Source organism: Aquarana catesbeiana, linkage group LG01 (assembly GCF_042186555.1).
Source record: "Aquarana catesbeiana isolate 2022-GZ linkage group LG01, ASM4218655v1, whole genome shotgun sequence".
Classification (NCBI taxonomy): Eukaryota; Metazoa; Chordata; class Amphibia; order Anura; family Ranidae; genus Aquarana; species Aquarana catesbeiana.
Window position 1 is genome coordinate 627906015 of NC_133324.1, and position 22112 is coordinate 627928126.

Below are 22112 nucleotides of genomic sequence, written 5' to 3' on the forward strand. Positions count from 1 at the left end.
TTCCGATTCCTGTACCATTTGGCAGTTCGCACTGCGATCTCCAAACCAATTTGGGGGTGTCATTAACTTTCTATTGACACCTGCAGCGGTTCGCAGAGGGCAGTGTGAACTGCCTGCGAGTGACCTGCGATGTGGGAACCTGCACAGGAATCTCGCTGTTTCCCGCATTGCATATGTGTGAACCCAGCCTTATAGTTCATTATGTGCTTTTGTGGTCATGAACAGGCCAGTTTCCCACCATGAGAATAAGCATGGCCCTTGTCAACCTGCTATGGTTGCAACTTGGTGAAATCCTGCTATTGTTAATTCCCATCAGTATATAATTCTGGTATTTATAAGTCTATTAAACAGTGCCTTGTTACAAGTTAGCATGCTGGTTAACCATCTATACTAAAACAGTTTTTTTATATCTCCAAATTTTAGAGCCTGTCCATCGGACACATCTCCAATAGTGGACCTTAATGGTGCAAGTGAATTATTTACAAAACTATGTCAATGCAAATGGATTGTGGATATTGTAAGTATATGAGCTCTGACATTAAAAAAAAAAAAAGCATTTGTAAAAATGTCCACAATGATCTTTGCATCTCTCAGCCCCAAGAAAACATGCCAGACATTTTTAGGGGAAATAGATCATTTAGCGGATTTGTTATTTTTAGTTAATCCAGTGCTGAAGTGTGTTAGAACTACAGACCACCCGCTCTCTTCTCATTTCCATAACACAGGTGAATTTTTATGTAGCATTAATCTACTTCATGATAAGATTTCTTAATACTATATAACACTAAAATTTTAACACCGGACAGCACTGCATTTCTGCATTATTTTTTTCTTCCTGTACCAGGAAGTAAGCAATTTTGATATAAATTAATATACTTTTAAGATACAACAGGTTCTTGTCTGGCAGACCACAAAAAATCAACATAAAGTTTTCTTTACTCTCTTTCAGTTATGCTCCGTTTTGAAAAATGATCTGATTCCAGGCATTGAATCTATTCCAGCTCTCTATGAGGCTTTGTCTATATACCTTCTACTTCCAGAATTCCCCATAATGTATGATGTGAACATCTGCTTACCATTAGTAGCTCCTGTTGCTTATGCTATCAACAATCTCCGCTCTAATGCCCAGAAGATGTTGGGTAAGTTCTTCTATATGAAGGTTATTTAGTACAACCTCAAGCAATTGTGTTCTACATAAAAATGTAAATGCTGTTACATTGGTGGCCAGATAGTCAGCAGTCAGGGCAGCAGCTAATTCAGGAGCAGATTGGCTTAAAGCTAGCATGGCAACAGGCTGAACTAGAACAGCTGGTGCGGAGGCAGGCAGGGCTGGAGAAGCTGGCATGGAAGCAGGCTGGTCTGAGGCAGTGGGCATGGAGGCATGAAATGGCACAGGATCTGTCTAAACAGTGGTTGAGACAGGAGTGGACAGTGACAGAATAGTCTGGATTGGAAAAAAACATTTGCTTCCTTTTAGGCTTGGACGCTGGAGTCCTGTGGGTGATTGCATTGTTTGTCTAGAAAATGTACTGCATTGATGCAATCCAGCAGGGCTTCTCAGGAATATACTAAATAATGTTCTAAAATATAGGGTTTATCATCTTTCAACAACTATGTGAAAGACCCAACCTGAGATACACTAAAGGGAGGAGAAAAATTATCAGTGCCAGAGTTAATGCGGACCTTCAGTCATTTTTTTCATCTTTCCATCTATTAAATCCTCTGCCCTTGTTGTTTTAACTTTGGATAGTAAAACATTTTGTTTCTGCCAGTAAATACCTTATACAGCCCACTTCCTGTTTATTGTCTGCATAGCTGCCAACTGTCCCGAATTTCCCGGGACATTCCCGGGACTTGGACTTCATTCCCGGATTTGTGGTGTCCCGGGAAATGTCCCGAAAAATTCGGTTCCGGTTTTTGAAACCGCCGCCGCATTTTGTTGAAGTTCAGGAAGACGGCTGGGGGGAGGCTAGACGAAGCTTCTGCGTCGCCGCCCACCCCCTGCCCCGCTCCGCCTCGGCCCGCCTCGCCCCGCTCCGCCTCGGCCCGCCTACCCCCCGCCCCGCTGCCAGTCTGATATGGAAAGGGGCGGGGGTTCTAGGTGGGGGATGAGCGCGCGCACCGCTGTGGGACACGATGTGGGGGGGGGGGCACTGGGGACACCTGATGTGAGTGGGGGGGGCACTGGGGACACCTGATGTGAGTGGGGGGGGCACTGGGGACACCTGATGTGAGTGGGGGGGGCACTGGGGACACCTGATGTGAGTGGGGGGGGCACTGGGGACACCTGATGTGAGTGGGGGGGCACTGGGGACACCTGATGTGAGTGGGGGGGCACTGGGGACACCTGATGTGAGTGGGGGGGGCAATGGGGACACCTGATGTGAGTGGGGGGGGCACTGGGGACACCTGATGTGAGTGGGGGGGGGCACTGGGGACACCTGATGTGAGTGAGGGGGGGCACTGGGGACACCTGATGTGAGTGGGGGGGGCACTGGGGACACCTGATGTGAGTGGGGGGGGCACTGGGGACACCTGATGTGAGTGGGGGGGGCACTGGGGACACCTGATGTGAGTGGGGGGGGGGGCACTGGGGACACCTGATGTGAGTGGGGGGGCACTGGGGACACCTGATGTGAGTGGGGGGGGCACTGGGGACACCTGATGTGAGTGGGGGGGCACTGGGGACACCTGATGTGAGTGGGGGGGCACTGGGGACACCTGATGTGAGTGGGGGGGCACTGGGGACACCTGATGTGAGTGGGGGGGCACTGGGGACACCTGATGTGAGTGGGGGGGCACTGGGGACACCTGATGTGAGTGGGGGGGCACTGGGGACACCTGATGTGAGTGGGGGGGCACTGGGGACACCTGATGTGAGTGGGGGGGGCACTGGGGACACCTGATGTGAGTGGGGGGGGCACTGGGGACTCCTGATGTGAGGGGGGGCTCTGCTGGGGACTCCTGGTGTGAGGGGGGGCTCCGCCGGGGACTCCTGATGTGAGGGGGGGCTCCGCCGGGGACTCCTGATGTGAGGGGGGGCTCCGCCGGGGACTCCTGATGTGAGGGGGGGCTCCGCCGGGGACTCCTGATGTGAGGGGGGGCTCCGCCGGGGACTCCTGATGTGAGGGGGGGCTCCGCCGGGGACTCCTGGTGTGAGGGGGGCTCCGCCGGGGACTTCTGATGTGAGGGGGGCCCCGCCGGGGACTCCTGGTGTGAGGGGGGCTCCGCTGGGGGCACCTGATGCAAGGACGGACTCTGCTCGGACATCTGAAGCAAGGACGGACGGCTAGTGGCAGGCGACGTGGCTGGTGACACGCTCAGGGATCCCACTGATTCGGCATTATGGTGAGTTGAATGATTTCATTTTATATTACAATGTAATAATAGAAATAATGCGCTTCAATCATCCTGACACCATAACAACCATGGTGCCGGGATGATTGAAGCATTAACACCAGGTGTTTGGAGTATCTTTATCTGCTGATTGTTAAACTTTCTAGAATACACATATTTCTATTGTGTAGGATCTGGGCCTGCTGTCCCGTCATTTCCCCCTCTCTCCCCCTCTCTCCCCCTCTCCATCCCTCATTCATTTCAGACTCTAACCACACCCTCTAGAGCCACGCCCATTTAAGTCATGCCCACAATTTTGCGTAAACCACGCCCATTTTTCGGCGCGACGCGTTTTTGCCAGGCCACGCCTGCTGACGAATGCCCCGCCCCCTAATTATTGGACAGCTCCGCCTACAGCCACAAAAGTGTCCCACATTTTTTTTTTTACAATGTTGGCAACTATGTGTCTGGTAAAAAGCCTAGGCTTATGACATTATGCACAGCTCTCTCACACACTCCTGAGAGTTTGCCAGGAAGGGGGGGGGGTGAGTCATAAGAGGGCCAATGAAAGCTGCAGAGCTGGAGGTGTGCCTCTATGTAAATCTGGGAAGTGAACAGGCAGCACCTTCAGCTGCCCACAGTTAAAATGGTTGCAGCCAGACTCAGTGGAGGGAGATTTCTGCAGCATATTTGGCAAGTACAGAATCACAGTATATATAAAATAACATGCAAAGTGGTTAGAGGGAAGCTTCAGAATGGCAAATATGTTTTTATTACATATTATGTGAGTAGACTGCAGTTCCCCAATGGGTAAACCCAATTTAGAGCAAGTCTAAATCAGGGGCTGAACTTCTCCAAATAAAACTCTGCCCTGATCAACAAAGAATGAGTTAGATGAACACATTACAACAACTGTTCACTAGTCTGCTCTTGTAATATTTGGCTGCAATATTCCCTTTCCTCTGCTGATAACAAAACATTTCATCTGGATGCATCTTGAACAAACAAGTAAATACAAAGTAACAGATCCTCTGTGCAGCTAGTCTTGTTGCTACTAGTCTCAGTGTTATGTTAGTATATCATATATTTGTATCTTGTAGAGCAGGTGTGACCAGATATGTGTGGATATGCACAGAGAACACCAGACTCAAAACGAAGTAAAAAGAAATGTGATTTAGGCCCCTTAAGCTGGCCATACGTGGTTCGATTCTCGGCCGGGATTTGAACCATTAATGGGCAGGCTGAATGTACCAAGTTGATCGATCAAAAGCACTGAGCACTTCTCCCAGCGGGGACAGCTTCCCCCCGCCCGCCCTCGCCATACCGCCGGAAGCAGACAATAGCTCTGCAGGAGATATTCCCCTGTCAGCACTGTCTGTGTTGATGGGGGAATCGTTCAGGAAATTTGCGCTGTGTATGGACTGCTGATCCCTGCTGAGCAGGCAGGTGACTAGTCCATGTTCGCTCCGCTTATGCAGGAATGGGTGAAGATATCCAGGAATGGGAGATTATGCATGAATGGGAGAAGATATCCAGGAGCAGTTACAAGCAGGCAGAAACCAGGTTACAGGCTAGAAGGAACATAGCACATGGGCACACAGGAGAAACACTGCGGCACTGTGGAAAGCTAGAGGAGGGGCTAGATACCCTCCCAACAACCATCATTTAGATGCATATTAATTCCTGGGACCTGCTGGCTGCTGGGAGACACCCACTGGTTGACACTGGAACTACAACTTTCAGGTCTAAGGACCACAGTGCCACCAGCAGGTATTCTGGTTCCTTGTCAGGACAAATGGTCTCTCTAAATGCCACTGGTACATTTAAGTTTAGAGTAAATGCCCGTGCTATATTTGTCACCAGTGTAAATGTCCTCTCCTCTGTATTTGTGGTCAGAATAAATGTCCCCATTACATTGATGGTCAGTGTAAATTCCACTGTTACACTGATAGCTAGAAAAAAAAGTCCCCTTTACATTTATGGTCAATGTAGATGACCATATTACATTAGTGATCATCATATATGTCCCTTTTACCTTAGTGGTCTGTGTAAATACTGATATGTTGAAGGCCACTGTAAATGTACTGATTACATTGTATCTACCCTTGGTATATTAGTGGTCATTTTAAATGCCCCCTTTACCTTGATGGTCAGAGTAAATGCCACCGTACTATTGGTAATCGATGTAAATGCTCTGTTTACACTGGTACTCAGAGTAAATGCCTTGTTATATTGGTGGTCATTGTAAATGCCTGCTATAATGGTTGTCAATGCAAATGCCCTCTTGACCTTGATGGTTGGAGTAAATGCCTGTACTATACAGGTGGTCAGTTTATTGCAGTGTAAATTTTATATTAGTGGTCTGTTTAAATGTGCCCTTTACATTGGTGGTCAACCTAAATCTCCCATTGCCCAGTTACATTAGTGATTTGTTTAAATGTTGGTTTTACATTGGTAGTTAGTGTAAATTCCCCCTTGTTACATTGGTGTTCAGTGTAAACTGCCCCATTACATTAAATATATGACAGTGATTCCGCGCTTAGGAATATAGAGACAAGGAAAGACTGCTGCCCCCCTATAAATGAAAATCACCTAGTTGAAATCCAAAATGTAAAAGAGTTTTGAACAGGGAAATTGGCGCTGTCCGGCTATATGTGCATAAATGGTGATTCATACAAGTGCAAAAAAGAATAAAAAATGCATATAAAAAGTATTAATAATATTGTGCGTGTAACAAATGTATTGCAAGAGCTGAGGTACATCAAGTGCAAACAAAACACCTGACAGGTGTGATGTAATAAAGTGCAACGTGCTCCTAAAATATATGTGAATATGCTATTATCTCGATATATACCAAATATCTATCGGTGTATAGGGGAATGTGCCCACAAATGCAATCTACAAACAATTATGGCAATCAAAACAGTATTTTGCAATACAAGCAAGCAGTTTTAGCAATAAAAATAAAAATAGAAATAAAGGTAGAGATCCCCAACATATGTGCATCAAAAGTCCAAAATTGAAAAAGTGAGAAAAGACAAAAACTTATGGAAAGTAAGTGTCCAAAATCAAAGTCCTAAAAGTGTGTCCTTCTGGTGAAGAAAAACATGGTCTCAGCATTAACTGATATTGTCCCCATCCTTCACTGCACCCCCACTCGTGCTTACACTCACCGGACTGCCTAACCCCTGCAGGGGTAAAAGGCATATGTAGAAAATCCTGCCATGGCGAATCCAGAAAGTGATCCTCCGTCCGGGGGTATTTTATCCTTCCCGGACTGCCTAAATCCTGCAGGGGTAAAAGGCATATGTAGAAAATCCTGCGATGGCGAATCCAGGAAGTGATCCTCCGTCCGGGGGTATTTTATCCAAGGATGACCACAATGCTATATTTTATAGCTTTCATTTTTGCCTTTGATATGAGACCTCGATGATTGTAACTTGCACAGAACTTTCCAGTAAAGATATGGCAATGTAACGAAAATCCCTTGGGAGAGAGCAGGACACTCCCAGGGGATTTTCGTTACATTGCCATATCTTTAATGGAAAGTTCTGTGCAAGTTACAATCATTGAGGTCTCATATCAAAGGCAAAAATGAAAGCTATAAAATATAGCATTGTGGTCATCCTTGGATAAAATACCCCCGGACGGAGGATCACTTCCTGGATTCGCCATGGCAGGATTTTCTACATATGCTTTTTACCCCTGCAGGGGTTAGGCAGTCCGGTGAGTGTAAGCACGAGTGGGGGTGCAGTGAAGGATGGGGACAATATCAGTTAATGCTGAGACCACGTTTTTCTTCACCAGAAGGACACACTTTTAGGACTTTGATTTTGGACACTTACTTTCCATAAGTTTTTGTCTTTTCTCACTTTTTCAATTTTGGACTTTTGATGGACATATGTTGGGGATCTCTACCTTTATTTCTATTTTTATTTTTATTGCTAAAACTGCTTGCTTGTATTGCAAAATACTGTTTTGATTGCCATAATTGTTTGTAGATTGCATTTGTGGGCACATTCCCCTATACACAGATAGATATTTGGTATATATCGAGATAATGGCATATTCACATATATTTTAGGAGCACGTTGCACTTTATTACATCACACCTGTCAGGTGTTTTGTTTGCACTTGATATACCTCAGCTCTTGCAATACATTTGTTACATGCACAATATTATTAATACTTTTTATATGCATTTTTTATTCTTTTTTGCACTTGTATGAATCACCATTTATGCACATATAGCCGGACAGCGCCAATTCCCCTGTTCAAAACTCTTTTGCCCCATTACATTGTTGGCCACTGGTAGAATTGTATACTTGGGCCGGTCCAGAGTCAGATTTTAAATGAATGGGTATGAAGCAGAAAGTGAATTATCTCTATCTCCATTTTCAGCTCACACATTGAGAAAGCAGAGCATTTGGTTATCCTAACTTGCCCTGATCTAAGCCTTCCCTACCCAATCCCAACTGCCCCTAGGCCACTAAATGCAGTTTTGGAGGTTATGTCAAGTGATAGCTATCTTTTTGGGGGTCATCATATGTCTGCCTAAATAATTTTATGGCTTAGTGTCTCCATGTATTATTTTAATAATTACTAAATGTTTTAATTTCATTTACCAGAGTCAACATGGTCTTCATTACCTGAAAACTCACTGAAAAAGCATATTCATATGTTTAAAGTTTCCTTGGTAGTAGCGGTACATACTCAAAAGGATGGTACTAAAGATTTATTAGAAGTTCTAAAAAAGCTGCACAAGGTAAGTAGTTCTCAGTGTTCTTTTGATTACCACCTTTTCAGGTAATAAGCACCTATAACATTCAGGTACTACCTTTACTACAGAAGTCTGCATCTCTGGTTACTGCTAATGATTTACCTAGTACTGCACATTCACATTGCTGAAAAAATAAATCTGAAAAATCTATACCCAGAAAATTCTAATCTGACACCGATCCAGTGCTTTCACACTGGATCGGTGCGCTTGCAGGACGGTAAAAAAAGTCCTGCAAGCAGCATCTTTGCAGCGCTGTAGGAGTGCTCCTGCCCATTGAAATAAATGGGCAGCACCGCCAGAAAAGCGGGCGGTTTTAACCCTTTTTTGGCCACTAGCGGGGGTTAAAAGCACCCCCCTATCAGCCGAATAGCGCCTCTAAAACAACGGTAAAAAAAGGGGTGTTTTACCACTGACACCCCCAACGCCTCAGTGTGAAAGCACACTTAATTAAATATTGTATCAGCATAACAGTCAGACAAGTAACCTTTTCAGAAAGAGAAGTCTGCAATGGCTGCCTACATATTCCTATACATATAATTTCCCTTTAAAGTTTCTTTAAAGAGTACAGCAGACAAGTAGATATAATTGATATTTATTCAAGACCTCTATTACACACCTTAGCCTCTGTTCAAAATGGGCCTATAACACCAGGCAAAGTGCCTGCATTCTACAACTAATCCTGAAAATCTCATTCACGTGTTTTGGACATGTCCAACTGGTTGACAATCCATTACTTTTCACATACAGATTTGGGCTTCAATGTACCCTATGCTCCAGAGACACTTCTACTGAATACACTGAATGACTATATGCATACCAGAACAAAGTTCCTCCATATCTGCTTCTATGCCTGTAAGGCAACTATTTTACAGTGTAAGGACTTGCAACCACCCACTTATAATACATTTTAAATTTAAAAAGGCATTGTGCCCTTGTAAAGTTAAAAAAAAAATATGGTCCCTGGTTAGACCACTTTTACACTAATAGTACGAGTCCAGTTTATAGTACAGCACTTGATTCTATGGTTTGCAATTCTAAAGATGGTTGATTATGGTTTAGGCTAAATGTTGGGCTGGGGTATAGCTTGAGATGTTTTTTACTTGCTTGGTTACGAATCTTTATGACTTTTATGTTATCATGGTTTTTGCTGCAACCCTAACCAGCTGGACTTTTTTTTTTTATAGAGAATAGGTGCAGGTACCCCTCTTCCGGGTCACCCCTTGTTCCTGCCCCCTAACCACCTCCAAGCACCGTATCTTGGTTCCACCCTCTACCCATCTCCCAGTACTACCCCTTTTAGAGAACACAGAACCAGGTATCATATTTTGATATCATCAAAAGATGCTCCAGACACCCCAGTTCCCCTTGCTGTTAAATACATTCACTGCTTGAGGTGCCAGAAATGCTTTACCCCACATTCCCGCTGAAAAAAAAACTGCTAACGAGTGTTATGTTTAAAAAAATGTAAAGGCCCTTCATTTAAAAAAATTGTTAAAGGTAAACTAAACTCAAAAAGACTATCTAGAAGCGTTTATTGTTCCTAAGCAGTATACTGAAAATGTATCTATTGTCTGCTGGGGCTCATTTACACTTGCTTTGGCTTCAACACAAATTAAGGCTCTTACTTGTTGTGCTCTTTTGAAGCTTTGTTGAAGCTTGGCAGATGCCCTGTGTGTGTTGATATTTCTCCAAAACAAAGCGAAGCTAAAGCCGAATTAAAGCCTCTCAAAAGCCGCAGGTGCTTTAAGCGAGCTTCAAACAAGCTTTGTCATAGAGCTCTAGGAGGCTTTGAAGCACCACTAAAGCTACATGGGGTATAATTTTTGAAGCGAAGCCGAAGCAAAGAAAATGCAAGGTGTAAACAGGACTGTAAGCTAACCATTTTATTTAGTGACATGAGCTTTAACAAAGCGTTCCTGAAGCCTTGTTTTGAAGCAAGTGTAAACTAGCCCTAATTCCTCCTGAAAAATAGCCATGCAGTTCCTAGTCTGTAAGAGTGCCTAGACACTCCTGACCCTACAGTCTCAAAGCTGTATATCTACAACTAATGCCGCGTACACACGATCGGAATTTTGGTCGGAAAAAGGTATGATGGCTTTTCCGACAGGATTCCGCTCAAGCTTGCCTTGCATACGCACGGTCACACAAAAGTTCTCTGAACTTTCGACCGTCAAGAACACGGTGACGTACAACACTACAATGAGCCAAGAAAATTAAGTTCAATGCTTCTGAGCATGTGTCGAATTGTTTCCAAGCATGCGTGATTTTTTGCGCGTCCGAATTGCATACAAACGAACGCATTTTTGGATAGGAACTTTTTCCGACCGAAAAATGGAGAACCTGCTCTCAATCTTTTGCTGGCTGGAATTCCTCCAGCAAAAGTCCGATGGAGCATACACATGGTCGCATTTTCCGACCAAAACCTCTCATCTGAGTTTTGCTGTCGGCATTTTTGATCGTGTGTACGGGGCATTAGGCTCTTCTGCCTCTGACTGCTAGTCTCAAGCAATTCGATTTGAGGTTTGTAACTTCTGTGCTGCTCATGGCTCACTTTGCTGGAGACTAGTACATGGAAAAGCAAAGCCCTACCTCTGCCAAGATGGCTGCCTCCATAGAGTCACAGTGCAGAACAAGGCATGGTGGGTCTATAATGGAGAAAGATTAGCTGCAGAACTAGTCCTTTGTCCTCTGCCTACCTTATCGTGGGTAACATATTTCGATGTAAATGTTTTTTTTGTTTTTTTTTATTAAAGATTTCCAAATATTTTTGTGCTGTAGTGAAACACTAGGTGAGCATGTCATTCGCCCCAGCTACCTCCTGAGTTGTCCATTTCACACATTCCAGGAAGCAGAGCTTCGGGTATGGTAGTTCCAGATCTCAGCATGTCTGTGATTGTGTAGGTAACTCCCTGCATGTATGCAGATGTGCTGCAGGGCTCTGCCCAGACCCAAAGTCTGGACAGAGCCCTTCAGCATATTTTCGCACTCACTAGATTATCAAAGATGGTAGCAGCCGGGGGAAAGCACCATGCTTTATAGGCCTACGTGCCTGTACACACCTGCAGCAGCATCTAATAACCTGCTTTTTTTTTTTTTAACTTATAACAAACTTTTTATTTGCAAGATTGTACATAATACATGAAAAGCATTGGTATACATGTTTAACATCTTACAGAAGATATTCCGTATTCAAAGAACATGATACACATGTATTTCTATCATGTAGTTAGTTCTGTAGGTTCATATATAATCCGTACACTTTCACACTCATATTTAGTAAGTATCAGGATAAGCACCATTTATATGCATGTCATAGACTCTTGTAACCATCTATCCCATATTCTGTTATACTTGTTTGGACAACCTCTGTTAATATAGAGGAATTTTTTATATGGAAGGGTTGTGTTAATGTCTCTTTTCCAGTCCGCCAATTGAGGGGGTTCGGATCTCATCCATTGTCTGGCAATAATTTTCCTAGCTGAAAATAAAGTTTCATGTAGGAATATTAGTGTGAATTTGTCTAGTACATCTGGAAAAATTCCCAGTAGGCATTGCTTTGGGTCAAGAGTTAATGGGGACCCCATGTCATCATGCAAGAAGGTAACTATTTGTTTCCAGTAATCTTGTATCTTCTGACAAGACCACATAAGGTGAAAGAATGTGCCTGTTTCAGTTCCACACTAATAACCTGCTTTTACAGCTAAATGGTCCAGGTAATTCTGACACTTCCATCTACCCCACCACACACACACATTCCTTATGTCCCTTCACAATGATGGGTTGCCTGTCTGTCTTGTAGAAATGTATAGGAGGCAGGAAGGGTGGGCAAGATTTGCCACATGAGAATTGTGTGCCTGGGTTACTGCACTTGAGAATCAACACTTAATATAAACTCTTTATTGAATGAGACCACTAAAATTTTGTTTGGATTTTGGTGCATTTTTATTATATAGGTTTATTTTAGGTAATTCATATTTTTGTGATGCAGGTAAACATAAAAGCCCATTTTAAAGTTCCAGAAATTCACTTTTGTGTTCCTGAGGTTTCTGAGGTGATCATTATTCCCGTGGATATTCGCAATTGGCGCGCATGGCAAAAGCAACCTGTAAGTAAAAACGTCATTAATTATTCCTACTGCTGTGCTTGTCTTTCTGGGATAACATATAGCTCTCCTAAAATTGAAACGCAGTTTTCTGATTGGAATTAGTTGCTGCAGTGGCAGACCCATAGACTTTTATTGCGGCCATTTATTCCATTAGAAAAAAAATATCAGGAGAAGGAAGTGGAGAGCAGGCAGATACTGAAGCATTGAACTGAGGGTACTGCTACACTCTGGTCCCAGTTTTTAGAGTATTGAATTTTGGAACAAGTAGGTGTAACAAGTAGTGATGGGAAGTCCAAATCTTATAAGTGAAACGGTTCATTTCCAACTACTCACTGAAATGAACTGATTCAATGAATCGATTCTTCGGTTCACTTGCTGAGTCTACTGACAAGCAAGTGAACCAAAGCTCTCACTCAACCTTCTTAAATGATTAGAATCAAAAGAATGATTCTTCAGAGAAGGCTGGGAGGTCCTGGAAATGTTTACTTGTATTTAGTTCCTTGCTCAGAGCACAATCCTATTGTTGTCAGACTGTCAGACCACAATTTGTCAGATTAGGCAGCGTCATCAATTTTGGTGACGCACAAAAAGCTGTGTAATTGAAAAGCAGGTTTTTGTGCATGTGAACCTCATTCTGATGGGCCAACTTCACAGTTAACATTGCTAGCCATCAGATTTTTCCGTAGTCTGTACAGCGCATGCACAGGACAAATTATCGGATTTTACTACCGTGGGCAGGCGAAGTACCCACGGTAGTAAAATCCAATCGTTAGGCTCCTTTCACACTTGTGCGACTTGAAAGTCGTGCAATTTTTGCCACGATTTTTACCGTGACTTTGGTGCAATTTTGATTTGACTTGAAGAAATACCTATGTAATCTTGAGGTCTCTGCCTCAAGTCGCATCAAAATCGGACCAGAGTAGTGCAATGACTACTTTGAAGTAGCTGTGACTTGAAGACGCACAGATATGAATGGTACTCATTGGAAATCATGGGGCACCACTTGTCATGCGACTTTGTAGTCCCAAGTCGCAGGACAAGTCACACAAGTGTGAAAGGGGCCTCATTATGTCACTCACTGTAAAGTACTGGTGGGGACTCATGGTTCTTTCAGTGTACTGTGTTCTAACAACTCATATGATTCTTTAACTCGGTGTACTGTGTACTCTTTACTGTTGTTTTCATTTCCTGTGCCTTGAGCACGTTGATTGGTTGCAGGGAGGGCGGAGCTCTCTCACTCAAGGATCATATTACCAGGCCTGCTCTGCTATGCTGGTATTGAGTGCATAGTGAACGGTTTCAAGCGGATCAGTTCACTCAGATGAATCGATTCAATCAGTTCACTGAAAAGAATCGATTCAAAAGAACGATTCGTTCATGAACTGGACATCACTAGTAACAAAGGGGTAAGTGTAACACAATAAACCTAACTTTTGCTTTCCCTTTTAGACATAAGTGTAAAGTGTTAAAGTGTATCTAAACCTAAAAACAATAATGTATTAAATTGCTACTTACCAGTCTTCAAATATTGTGGTGTTCTTTTCTCTTTTTCTGGCTTTTTTTTTTTTTTTTGCTTAAACTGCATCTGGCGATCCTGCCAGTAACACACTTCCTTTCCTAACTTGCCTACTCACTCACTATATCAGTGGAGAAGCAGCATTCCCAGGCTGCTCCCCTTATTTGACCTACAAACATATTCCCCTCTCCTCATCTCTAATACAAAGGAATATTGCTTTGTAGTTCAAATAAGTTAGATGTCTGAGATTTCAGTTTAGTGCACAGGAAGTTACGAGGATACCAGATTTCTTGCAGGTTCAACAAGTATTTTTCTGTTCTTGCAGAAAATGTTCTTAGCCTAAAAAAAGGGAAATTAATGCAGCCACCACATCCGAGGACTTGTAAGTTGCAAAATATTCAATTTTAGTGCTTGGCTTTAGCTATACTACTACATAGCTATTAAAGTGGATGTAAACCTTCACATATACCCAGTGAAGTGAACAGCCTCAGATGATACACAGAGATGAAACAAATCTCCCTACATAAGTTTTACATGCATATCTGCTGTCTTCGGTTTTATATATTCTTTAGAAAGTGCACATTGTTTCTCTTCCTGTTCAGCACTGGGAGTGGATTCTTGGCATACAGTGAAGACAGCTGATTGGAGGAAAGGCACCCCCCCTCCAAATAGGCAAAGGAAGGAATGTGCAGAGCTGTGCTGTGACAAGACAAGCACCCTGCTAATCTATTTATAGCAACCTCCCACGACACAAATTTCAGTCTGGTTTTATCTTGGTTGACGGAGAACTTGTCAGAAGTTATCATGCTGATGACAGAAGAACGAAGCAACAGAAAGACATGGGACTTAGTGCTTTGGTGAGAGATAAGAAAACACTACAGATGTATGTGCTTAGGTCAAATTTCATTAATCAGGTTCACATCCACTTTAACCACTTGCTTACTAGGGACTTAAACCCCCCTCCTGTCCAGACCAATTTTCAGCTTTCAGCGCTGTCACATTTTGATCGACAATTGCGTGGTCATACAACACTGTACCCAATTGAAATGTTTATCATTTTTTTTTCCCACAAGTAGAGCTTTCTTTTGGTGGTATTTGATCACCTCTGCGGTTTTTATTCTTTGTTAAAAAAATGTAAAAAGACCGAATTTTTATAACTTTTTTTTTTTTTTGTTATAAAATTTTAAAACCGGTAATTTTTCTCCTTCATTGATGTAGGCGGCACTGATGGGCATTAATGGGTGGCAGTGATGGGCACTGATGGGTGGCAATAATGGGCACTGATCGCTTACACTGATAGGCAGCACTGCTAGGTGGCACTGATTGGCACCACTGGTGGGCATTGATAGGTGGCACTGGTGGGCACTGGCAGGTGGCAATGGTGGGCACTGGCAGGTGGCAATGGTGGGCACAGATAAGGCATAATTGCCTCTTCCTCTTCGGGACCGATGTCCCTTGCAGATGAGCCGGTGATCAGCTTTTTTTTCTCCTCACGCTCTTTAGCGTGAGGAGAAAAAAAACGATTACCGAGCTTTCGTTTTTTATCATGTGATCAGCTGTCATTGGCTGTGGCTAATTCAACATAACTCCATTTTGCTTTTTCCCAGTTACAGGAAATCTCAAACAATTACAGTATTTTTTGGCTATGGCACTCATTTCTATTCAATTCTCTTCATCCACACATGAATTGTTCATTTTCTCCTACAAAATAAGGATGTGACCACTTTATCATAGTCATCCCAACCACTGTGGACCAGCTTATTATTTTTCTTTTAAAGTCTAGATGCTTTTACTTATCTTTTGTTACTCCAAATAGTGACACATTCGTCTTCTACTGTGCTGAACATGTTGATTCTGCAAAAGAAAGCAGTCAGCACCTGTGGACTGCAGACAATGGGGTTGATTTACTAAAGTAAAAAAGGTCTGTCTGCACTTTTTCAAAATGCAGTTGCACCCTGCAAAAGCAGTTGCTTTGTGACCATCATCCAATCATGTGCAAGCAGAAATGCTGTTTTTTTTTTTCATTTTCCTTGCACGTGATTGGGTATTCTTTGCAAAGGTAATCTTTACCTCATTTACTAAGCTCTGGAGCAACTGCATTTGCAGAGTGCAATTGCACTTTGCAAAGTGCACAGTCTATTTTTCTTTAGTAAATCAACCCCAATGTGCAAGGAAACACACTGTAGAGCATAGAATTATCTTATACAGAAGGTTTGTTGAGCGCTAAAAAAGGCTTGCTTACACTTATCTTACCAGTCTCTAAAAAGTGATCTGCAGTGGACTGCTTTTCAGAGAGGTACAGGAGCAGCTGACAGGCATTCAGTGTTACTTCTGCCTCCTAAATGCCTGTGGGGTTTTTTTTGTGTTTTTTTTTTTTTTTTTAGCAAGCTGAATAGGGTTTTTAAATGAGAATGCCTTAAGTGTGAGCTTAGCCTTTGGCTTGTGGTTGTGGTGAAGCGCATTCACTTGACTGCGTCACATTCAGCGGTGGTACTTCCTGCTAAATGCAACGGATGTATATTTTTTGCCATGAAGCACTGTGTTATTTTAAAGTCGATAAGAGGAGGGGTAAAACTGTGGCTCAACCACCTTTTTTTTCTTTTTTTTTTTTTTTTTTTTTTTTTTTTTTTTTTTTTTTTCACTGCCCCCAACTGCAAGTAAGAATGTAAAGTAAGTGGGTGTGCTCCAGCACCACTTCTATTGATTATGCCTGCATGAGTGGCAGTTATTTGCTTTTACTAACTCTTTCAAACACATATCATATACTTTGCATTTGACTAGGCAATAGCTATGATGTTATAAATGTAAAAATGTCACTGTTTTTAAGAGAAAAGCTTCTAATAAGACTTTTAAAGTGTTATCCCACGTACACACGGCCGGACTTGCGAACGGTCTAAATTCCGTCGGCATTTCCGACGGAGAGATTTAGAACATGTTCTATATCTGAGTCTGTCGGAAATGCCGACTGAAAAAGTCTGATGGGGCATACACACCGTCGGAATGTCCGACCTAAAGCTCCCATCCGACTTTTTCTGTCGGGAAGTCCGGCGGTGTATACGCGGCATAACTAAACCCAGGGCCCTGCATTCACTATATCCGGTCTCCTCACAGTACACAGAACATGGAAATGCAATGGTTTTAGTAAATCGAAACTGCTAAATACCTTTTCTCATCAGCAGTATATATCAGTCTTGTGACTTCTATTAGTTCCTAGTTAAAGCTTGTAGGATGAGTTTACTGCTGTCCTATCAGGATCCAGGACCCTGATCCTCTGTCTGGACAGTGCTGATTGGCCCTGTGCTGATCACATGTACCCTACCAAGACAAAGAAAAATCTCTAGCAATACACACCAAACTGAGCATGTGCAGCCTGACTCCAGTAACTCTGTCTTATCTGGAACTGTTCTGGAGTCAGTGGAAGAAGAGGAGAATCTGTGCATACAGGATCAAACAGCCTTTTTTACACAATGCAGAGGATTAACCCCTTAGGTACCAAAGTAAGTATAACAAGCATGCTTTACTGCATATACAGACTGATTTTACTGTTGTGGGTTTATTAACACTGTAAGAAAACGACACTGCAGGAGCTTTGTCTGCAATAGCACTGTGGAGTGGGGCAGAACCATACAATGGAGATCTGGGGCAGAGAGTTGGTATACAAGTATGTGGCTAGAGGGTTGGGGGGAATTTTACAGGACAATCTCACAAAATATACAATACGTGTTAACAAAAGTGGACTTTTCTTTTCAGCATGGACTGTTAAACAGTATTATAGCTTGTGCAAGAGAGCAGGCAAGGTTCACAGTTTTGAGCTATAGAAACTGTACAATATATTTGGTTAGGTAATCTCCTGATTAGATAACTGCAAATATCTGCTGAAATACCTGCTAAGCTGTTATATTGATTTTATATTGTAAGACTTTAGATTTGTTTTTTTTTCTATCTCATCTGTAGGATGCTGAAGACAGCTCTGTTCCTGCAATATTTTGTCGCTATCCATATATCTTAACATTTCCCACCAAGGTTAATTATCTTCACTTTGATGGAGTAATTAAAACTAATGTGAGTATTAAGGTAACATTTGATCATATGGCTCCGTTCAACTTATACCTAGGAACCTCATTCAATTCTCAATGTGTAAACAGGAAGGGACTCAAGTTACCATTTTTTTTTTAATTGTGTTGCTTACTCAAATGACTTTGCTGCCAATATAGTGTGACCTCTCATTAGCCTTTAAAAATTAAACACAACTATGCTTTGACTATAACTGTAATCTGTCGGCACAAAACCTTTGGTCACTTAAACCTATGTTAGGGTCATCCTTTGGCACAGAACATTTTCTTACCTTATTTGTCTTACCATTGCTTAGAGTAAGGTTTCTTAACCAGGGTTCCATGGAAGTCTAGGGTTCCTCCAGAGGTTGCTAGAGGTTCCTTAAGCAATGAACAATTTCTGCCTCTCAGATAAGTTCCCACTGACATCATTGATCTAAGGGGGCATTCTTCCTGATGACCACAAGTGTAAGGAGCATTCTTCCCACTGACCATCACACTAATGTTTCATGAGTTGTAGATATAGGAATTTTTAGCAGGGGTTCCTTGAGACTGGAAAGTTATTTTAAGGCAGTGATGGCGAACCTTGGCACCCCAGATGTTTCGGAACTACATTTTCCATGATGCTCAACTACACTGCAGAGTGCATGAGTATCTTGGGAAATGTAGTTCCAAAACATCTGGGGTGCCAAGGTTCGCCATCACTGTTTTAAGGGTTCCTCTGTGTTGAAGAGGTTGAGAAAGGCTTGCTTGGAGTATTGTGACAATGAATAAAAAGGCTGTATGTGATGATTGTATATCTGTTTATGATGGAACGTTGCATGTCCAATAAATATACAGAGAAAAGGTGCCTCTTTGCCTCAGCTGCCCATTGCATCCATGCTATACAGAATACTAGCCAGACATAGTTTAGACCAATTGTAAAGCCCATTCCCAGGTCCATGGCCTTACATCCATTCAATCATTCCATCCAAACCTCTTTGTACTTACCTGAATCTGCTGTCCTTATGCCTCACTGGTTCTGATTGTTGGAACTGTGATCCAGTGTTGTAATCTCTGCCCATGCCAACTGATCACCTAATTCTGACATCATCATAATGTTGATGATAAAAAGCAGGGGTACACTGAAGTCTTAGTTTTTGGTAATAAAAATATTATCTTGCCCTCATCATTCTTTAATACAAACAGGTTTATATATTTCCCAGGATGCCAAGCTTCAAGCTCAACAAGTGCTGATGATGAATAGAATGCAGGGCATCGGTGAAACTCCCAGGATACCATTGTTGCACCTCAAAGTGCGACGTGATCATCTGTTGGAAGATACCCTGCATAAACTAAGTATCATGGAAGACTGTGATCTCAGAAAGGAACTACTGGTATTTTATATTTTTATTTATTTTGTAATCTGGTAAATGTATTCTAGATAATGTAGAAATCTTAAATTATCTAGAAAAACACTATGGGGGAGATTTAATAAAACTGGTGCACCTGTGCATAGTAACCAATCAGCTCCTAAATGTCAGTAACAGTTGTTACTGTTATTGACAATAAATCCTGGAAGCTGATTGGTTACTCTTGCACCAGAGTCTGTGTACGCCAGTTTTAGTAAAGCCCCTCTTTATGTGCTGATAAATGGCAAGATTCTAAGTTAATGTTGACATGGCAGGTGGAATTTCATGGTGAGACTTCAGTTGATCCCAGAAGTGCTCTTACCGAGTTCTTTCTCAATGTGGGGGAGAAGATGGTTCATCCCGATTATGGATTATTCGCTTGCACCGACCCAATGTTGCCAGTATGGTTTCCAAGTCATGTAAGTTTTCCTTTTTCTTTGTTATTAGGAATTATGTTGCCAGTGACAACTTGTATTAATTTTTTATAGCTGTTATCCCCCAATATACTGTATGTTTCCACCCTTAGTTAATCCCAACGATTGGGTTATTATGGTGAATATAACAGCACATAATGAGATAAATACAGGGGCTGCAATTGTCAACCCCTTTCTGGAAATACTAGTTTCTGGCTGTTATATTAACCTTCTGGCTTCAATACATATGTCAGCTAGAACAATTATACAGATCTGCAATGTCCGGGAAAAGTCAGAAGTCCATACCTCCATGTTGGTCATGAGTTAGTGTTGTGAGCCAAAGAGGGGAATTTATCAAAAAAAAAAAAAATGAAAGATAGAAGTTGATTGGTTGCCATGCACAGCTACTCCAGATTCTGCCTGCTCTGGTTTTGATAAATTCCCCCTCAGTGTCAGTATGACAAGGCAATAGCATTTTGAGAAGATAAGTTTCATATTTCTCCCATGACCAGTTTCCTTAAGCAGTATTAAACCCAATAGCAAACATTTATTATATTGCAGCTTACCAATTCTTAATGTGATGGCTGCATTAGTTTTCTTTTTAGGCTTTCTTTCTCCTATTTTCATCAGGAAATCCAGCCCAGTAAGTCTGTTTTTCAAAAGAGCATGCTCTCCAACAGAATGTATCAGTTTACAGAGGTGGGACAAACCATTTAACATTGGCAGGATTGCTTACAATGATTTATTTATTTATGCAAAACCTTTATCCCAAAAGGAAGGGGAAAAAAAGTTTGCTGTAACTAATTATAAAGTGTTAGCTGGAGTAGTTCTTCTTCAATTTTGTTAGTGCATCTAAATCTTCTAGTACATCTAATACTACCACCCCTCATCCAAGACTGACAATGCTGCTCTCTGCTGTGCCCCCTGTTCTCATTTATCCAGAGTGGGGGCACTGTAATACAGGAGGTGTGTTACCTGCCAGATCTGCAGGTGAAAATAGAGGAGAAAAGCCTAAAAAAAAAGCATCCACCACATCTAAGGATTAGTTAACTGCACGATATTCCATTTTTTGTTTTGGGTATAATACTAAATTAATTTGGAACCATCCAAGAGGACCCCAACAATAGAAGACTCATCAGAGGAGCTTCACATCAACCTCCAGACCAGGACACCATCAGCCAGGAATGAGTGCACATCTGCCGTACAGAGGAAACCCCGAGCAGAGAGTCTGAGGACATCTAGCCATGCATGTTTTAAAGACCCAGGGCTGGGGTTAAGAGCCACAGGCACGCATGATCTCCTTAAACAAGAGATCTAACGAGCTGGTAAGCGGCAGTGTTATTACAGGTGGAGGTACCTTTCTGTCGCACCCCATCACATTTCCCTTGGTATTGCCGTTGCATGTCACTACTACTTTGAGGATTGCAAAATCATCACTTGGAAGATCACTATGAACTGTATATTCAGTGGGGCTTCTTTTTAATAGCCCATTGGAGTGGACTTGACCATGTTGGAAATTTTATTTTGTTTTTTATTTTCATCAATCATTTTTTGCACATTTCACTGGTGATTGCATTCAAATATTTATGTTACAGTGTGTTGTATGGAGTTCTCATATCTCCATTCATTTAGATGAAGCATAATTTTTTCTTTTAAGTCATTTTATTTTTTGATCACTAAAATTACACAGTGCAGCTTCTTTTTTCTTATGAATTTAATACAGTATGTTTGAAATATCACTTTAGCACATACACTTTAGTATAAAGAAAAATTATTTTAGCAAAGTAATAAAGTACACTGTAAATACATTTCTATTATATGGTAAAAGGACTGTGATTTTTACACCCCTAGAGACCTTTCATACATTGTCTTTAAACTAGTTATTGGAATTTATCAGTTAAAAGAGAAATATGGCCAAAGCTACTACTTTTCTGGGTTACAGAAATGCACTTGTGCTCTCTTGTGGCGCAGAATCAATCGACAGCGGGCTAAAGCCTGCTGTTGGCTGGCGTCACTGAGCCGATCCAGTCTCTGGAAGGATCTCGACAATAATATTGAGATCCACCCAGATGCCTGATCGGAAGCTGGCTCAGCCTCTTAGCATAGCTAAATATATGCCACATAAGCACAGGGTATTGATACACATGAGCCCATAGAGCCTGCGGGGGACAGCTGCAGCATTTGACTAATTCTGCAGCATGGAGGTGAGTATAGATGTTTTTTTTTTTTTTTTTTTTTTAATTCCCACACTTCTTTACCTTCCCTATCAAATGCACACAAACAAAGGTAAGCCTACCATTTTTTTTCAAAGTGTGACAGGAGTGTCAATATTAAGAGTAACAATATAAAGATTGACAACATTACCTTTTCTTTCACAAAGTTCTTGACTGCTCCCCCATAGTTTCCATACTTATCTTTCAGTCCCAGCCATAGCCAATTCACATGATATATTTTATAACTTATTTATGTAGTAATGACAATAAAGACACTTTAATGTTTGATTAGCTATATATGGACCA

General features: G+C 42.0%; 1 protein-coding gene across 1 annotated transcript in view; it reads left to right on the forward strand.

Moving 5' to 3' along the window:
- The window catches only part of LOC141108919 (probable E3 ubiquitin-protein ligase HERC6), a 99555-nt gene that overhangs the window by 48816 nt on the left and 28627 nt on the right, over positions 1 to 22112 (forward strand). Inside the window, exons 11-17 of the mRNA XM_073600885.1 lie at positions 424 to 517; positions 950 to 1139; positions 7965 to 8101; positions 12105 to 12221; positions 17692 to 17799; positions 18995 to 19165; positions 19456 to 19599. Of these exons, the coding sequence (XP_073456986.1) occupies positions 424 to 517; positions 950 to 1139; positions 7965 to 8101; positions 12105 to 12221; positions 17692 to 17799; positions 18995 to 19165; positions 19456 to 19599 (961 nt within the window). The remainder of the gene's footprint in view (positions 1 to 423; positions 518 to 949; positions 1140 to 7964; positions 8102 to 12104; positions 12222 to 17691; positions 17800 to 18994; positions 19166 to 19455; positions 19600 to 22112) is intronic.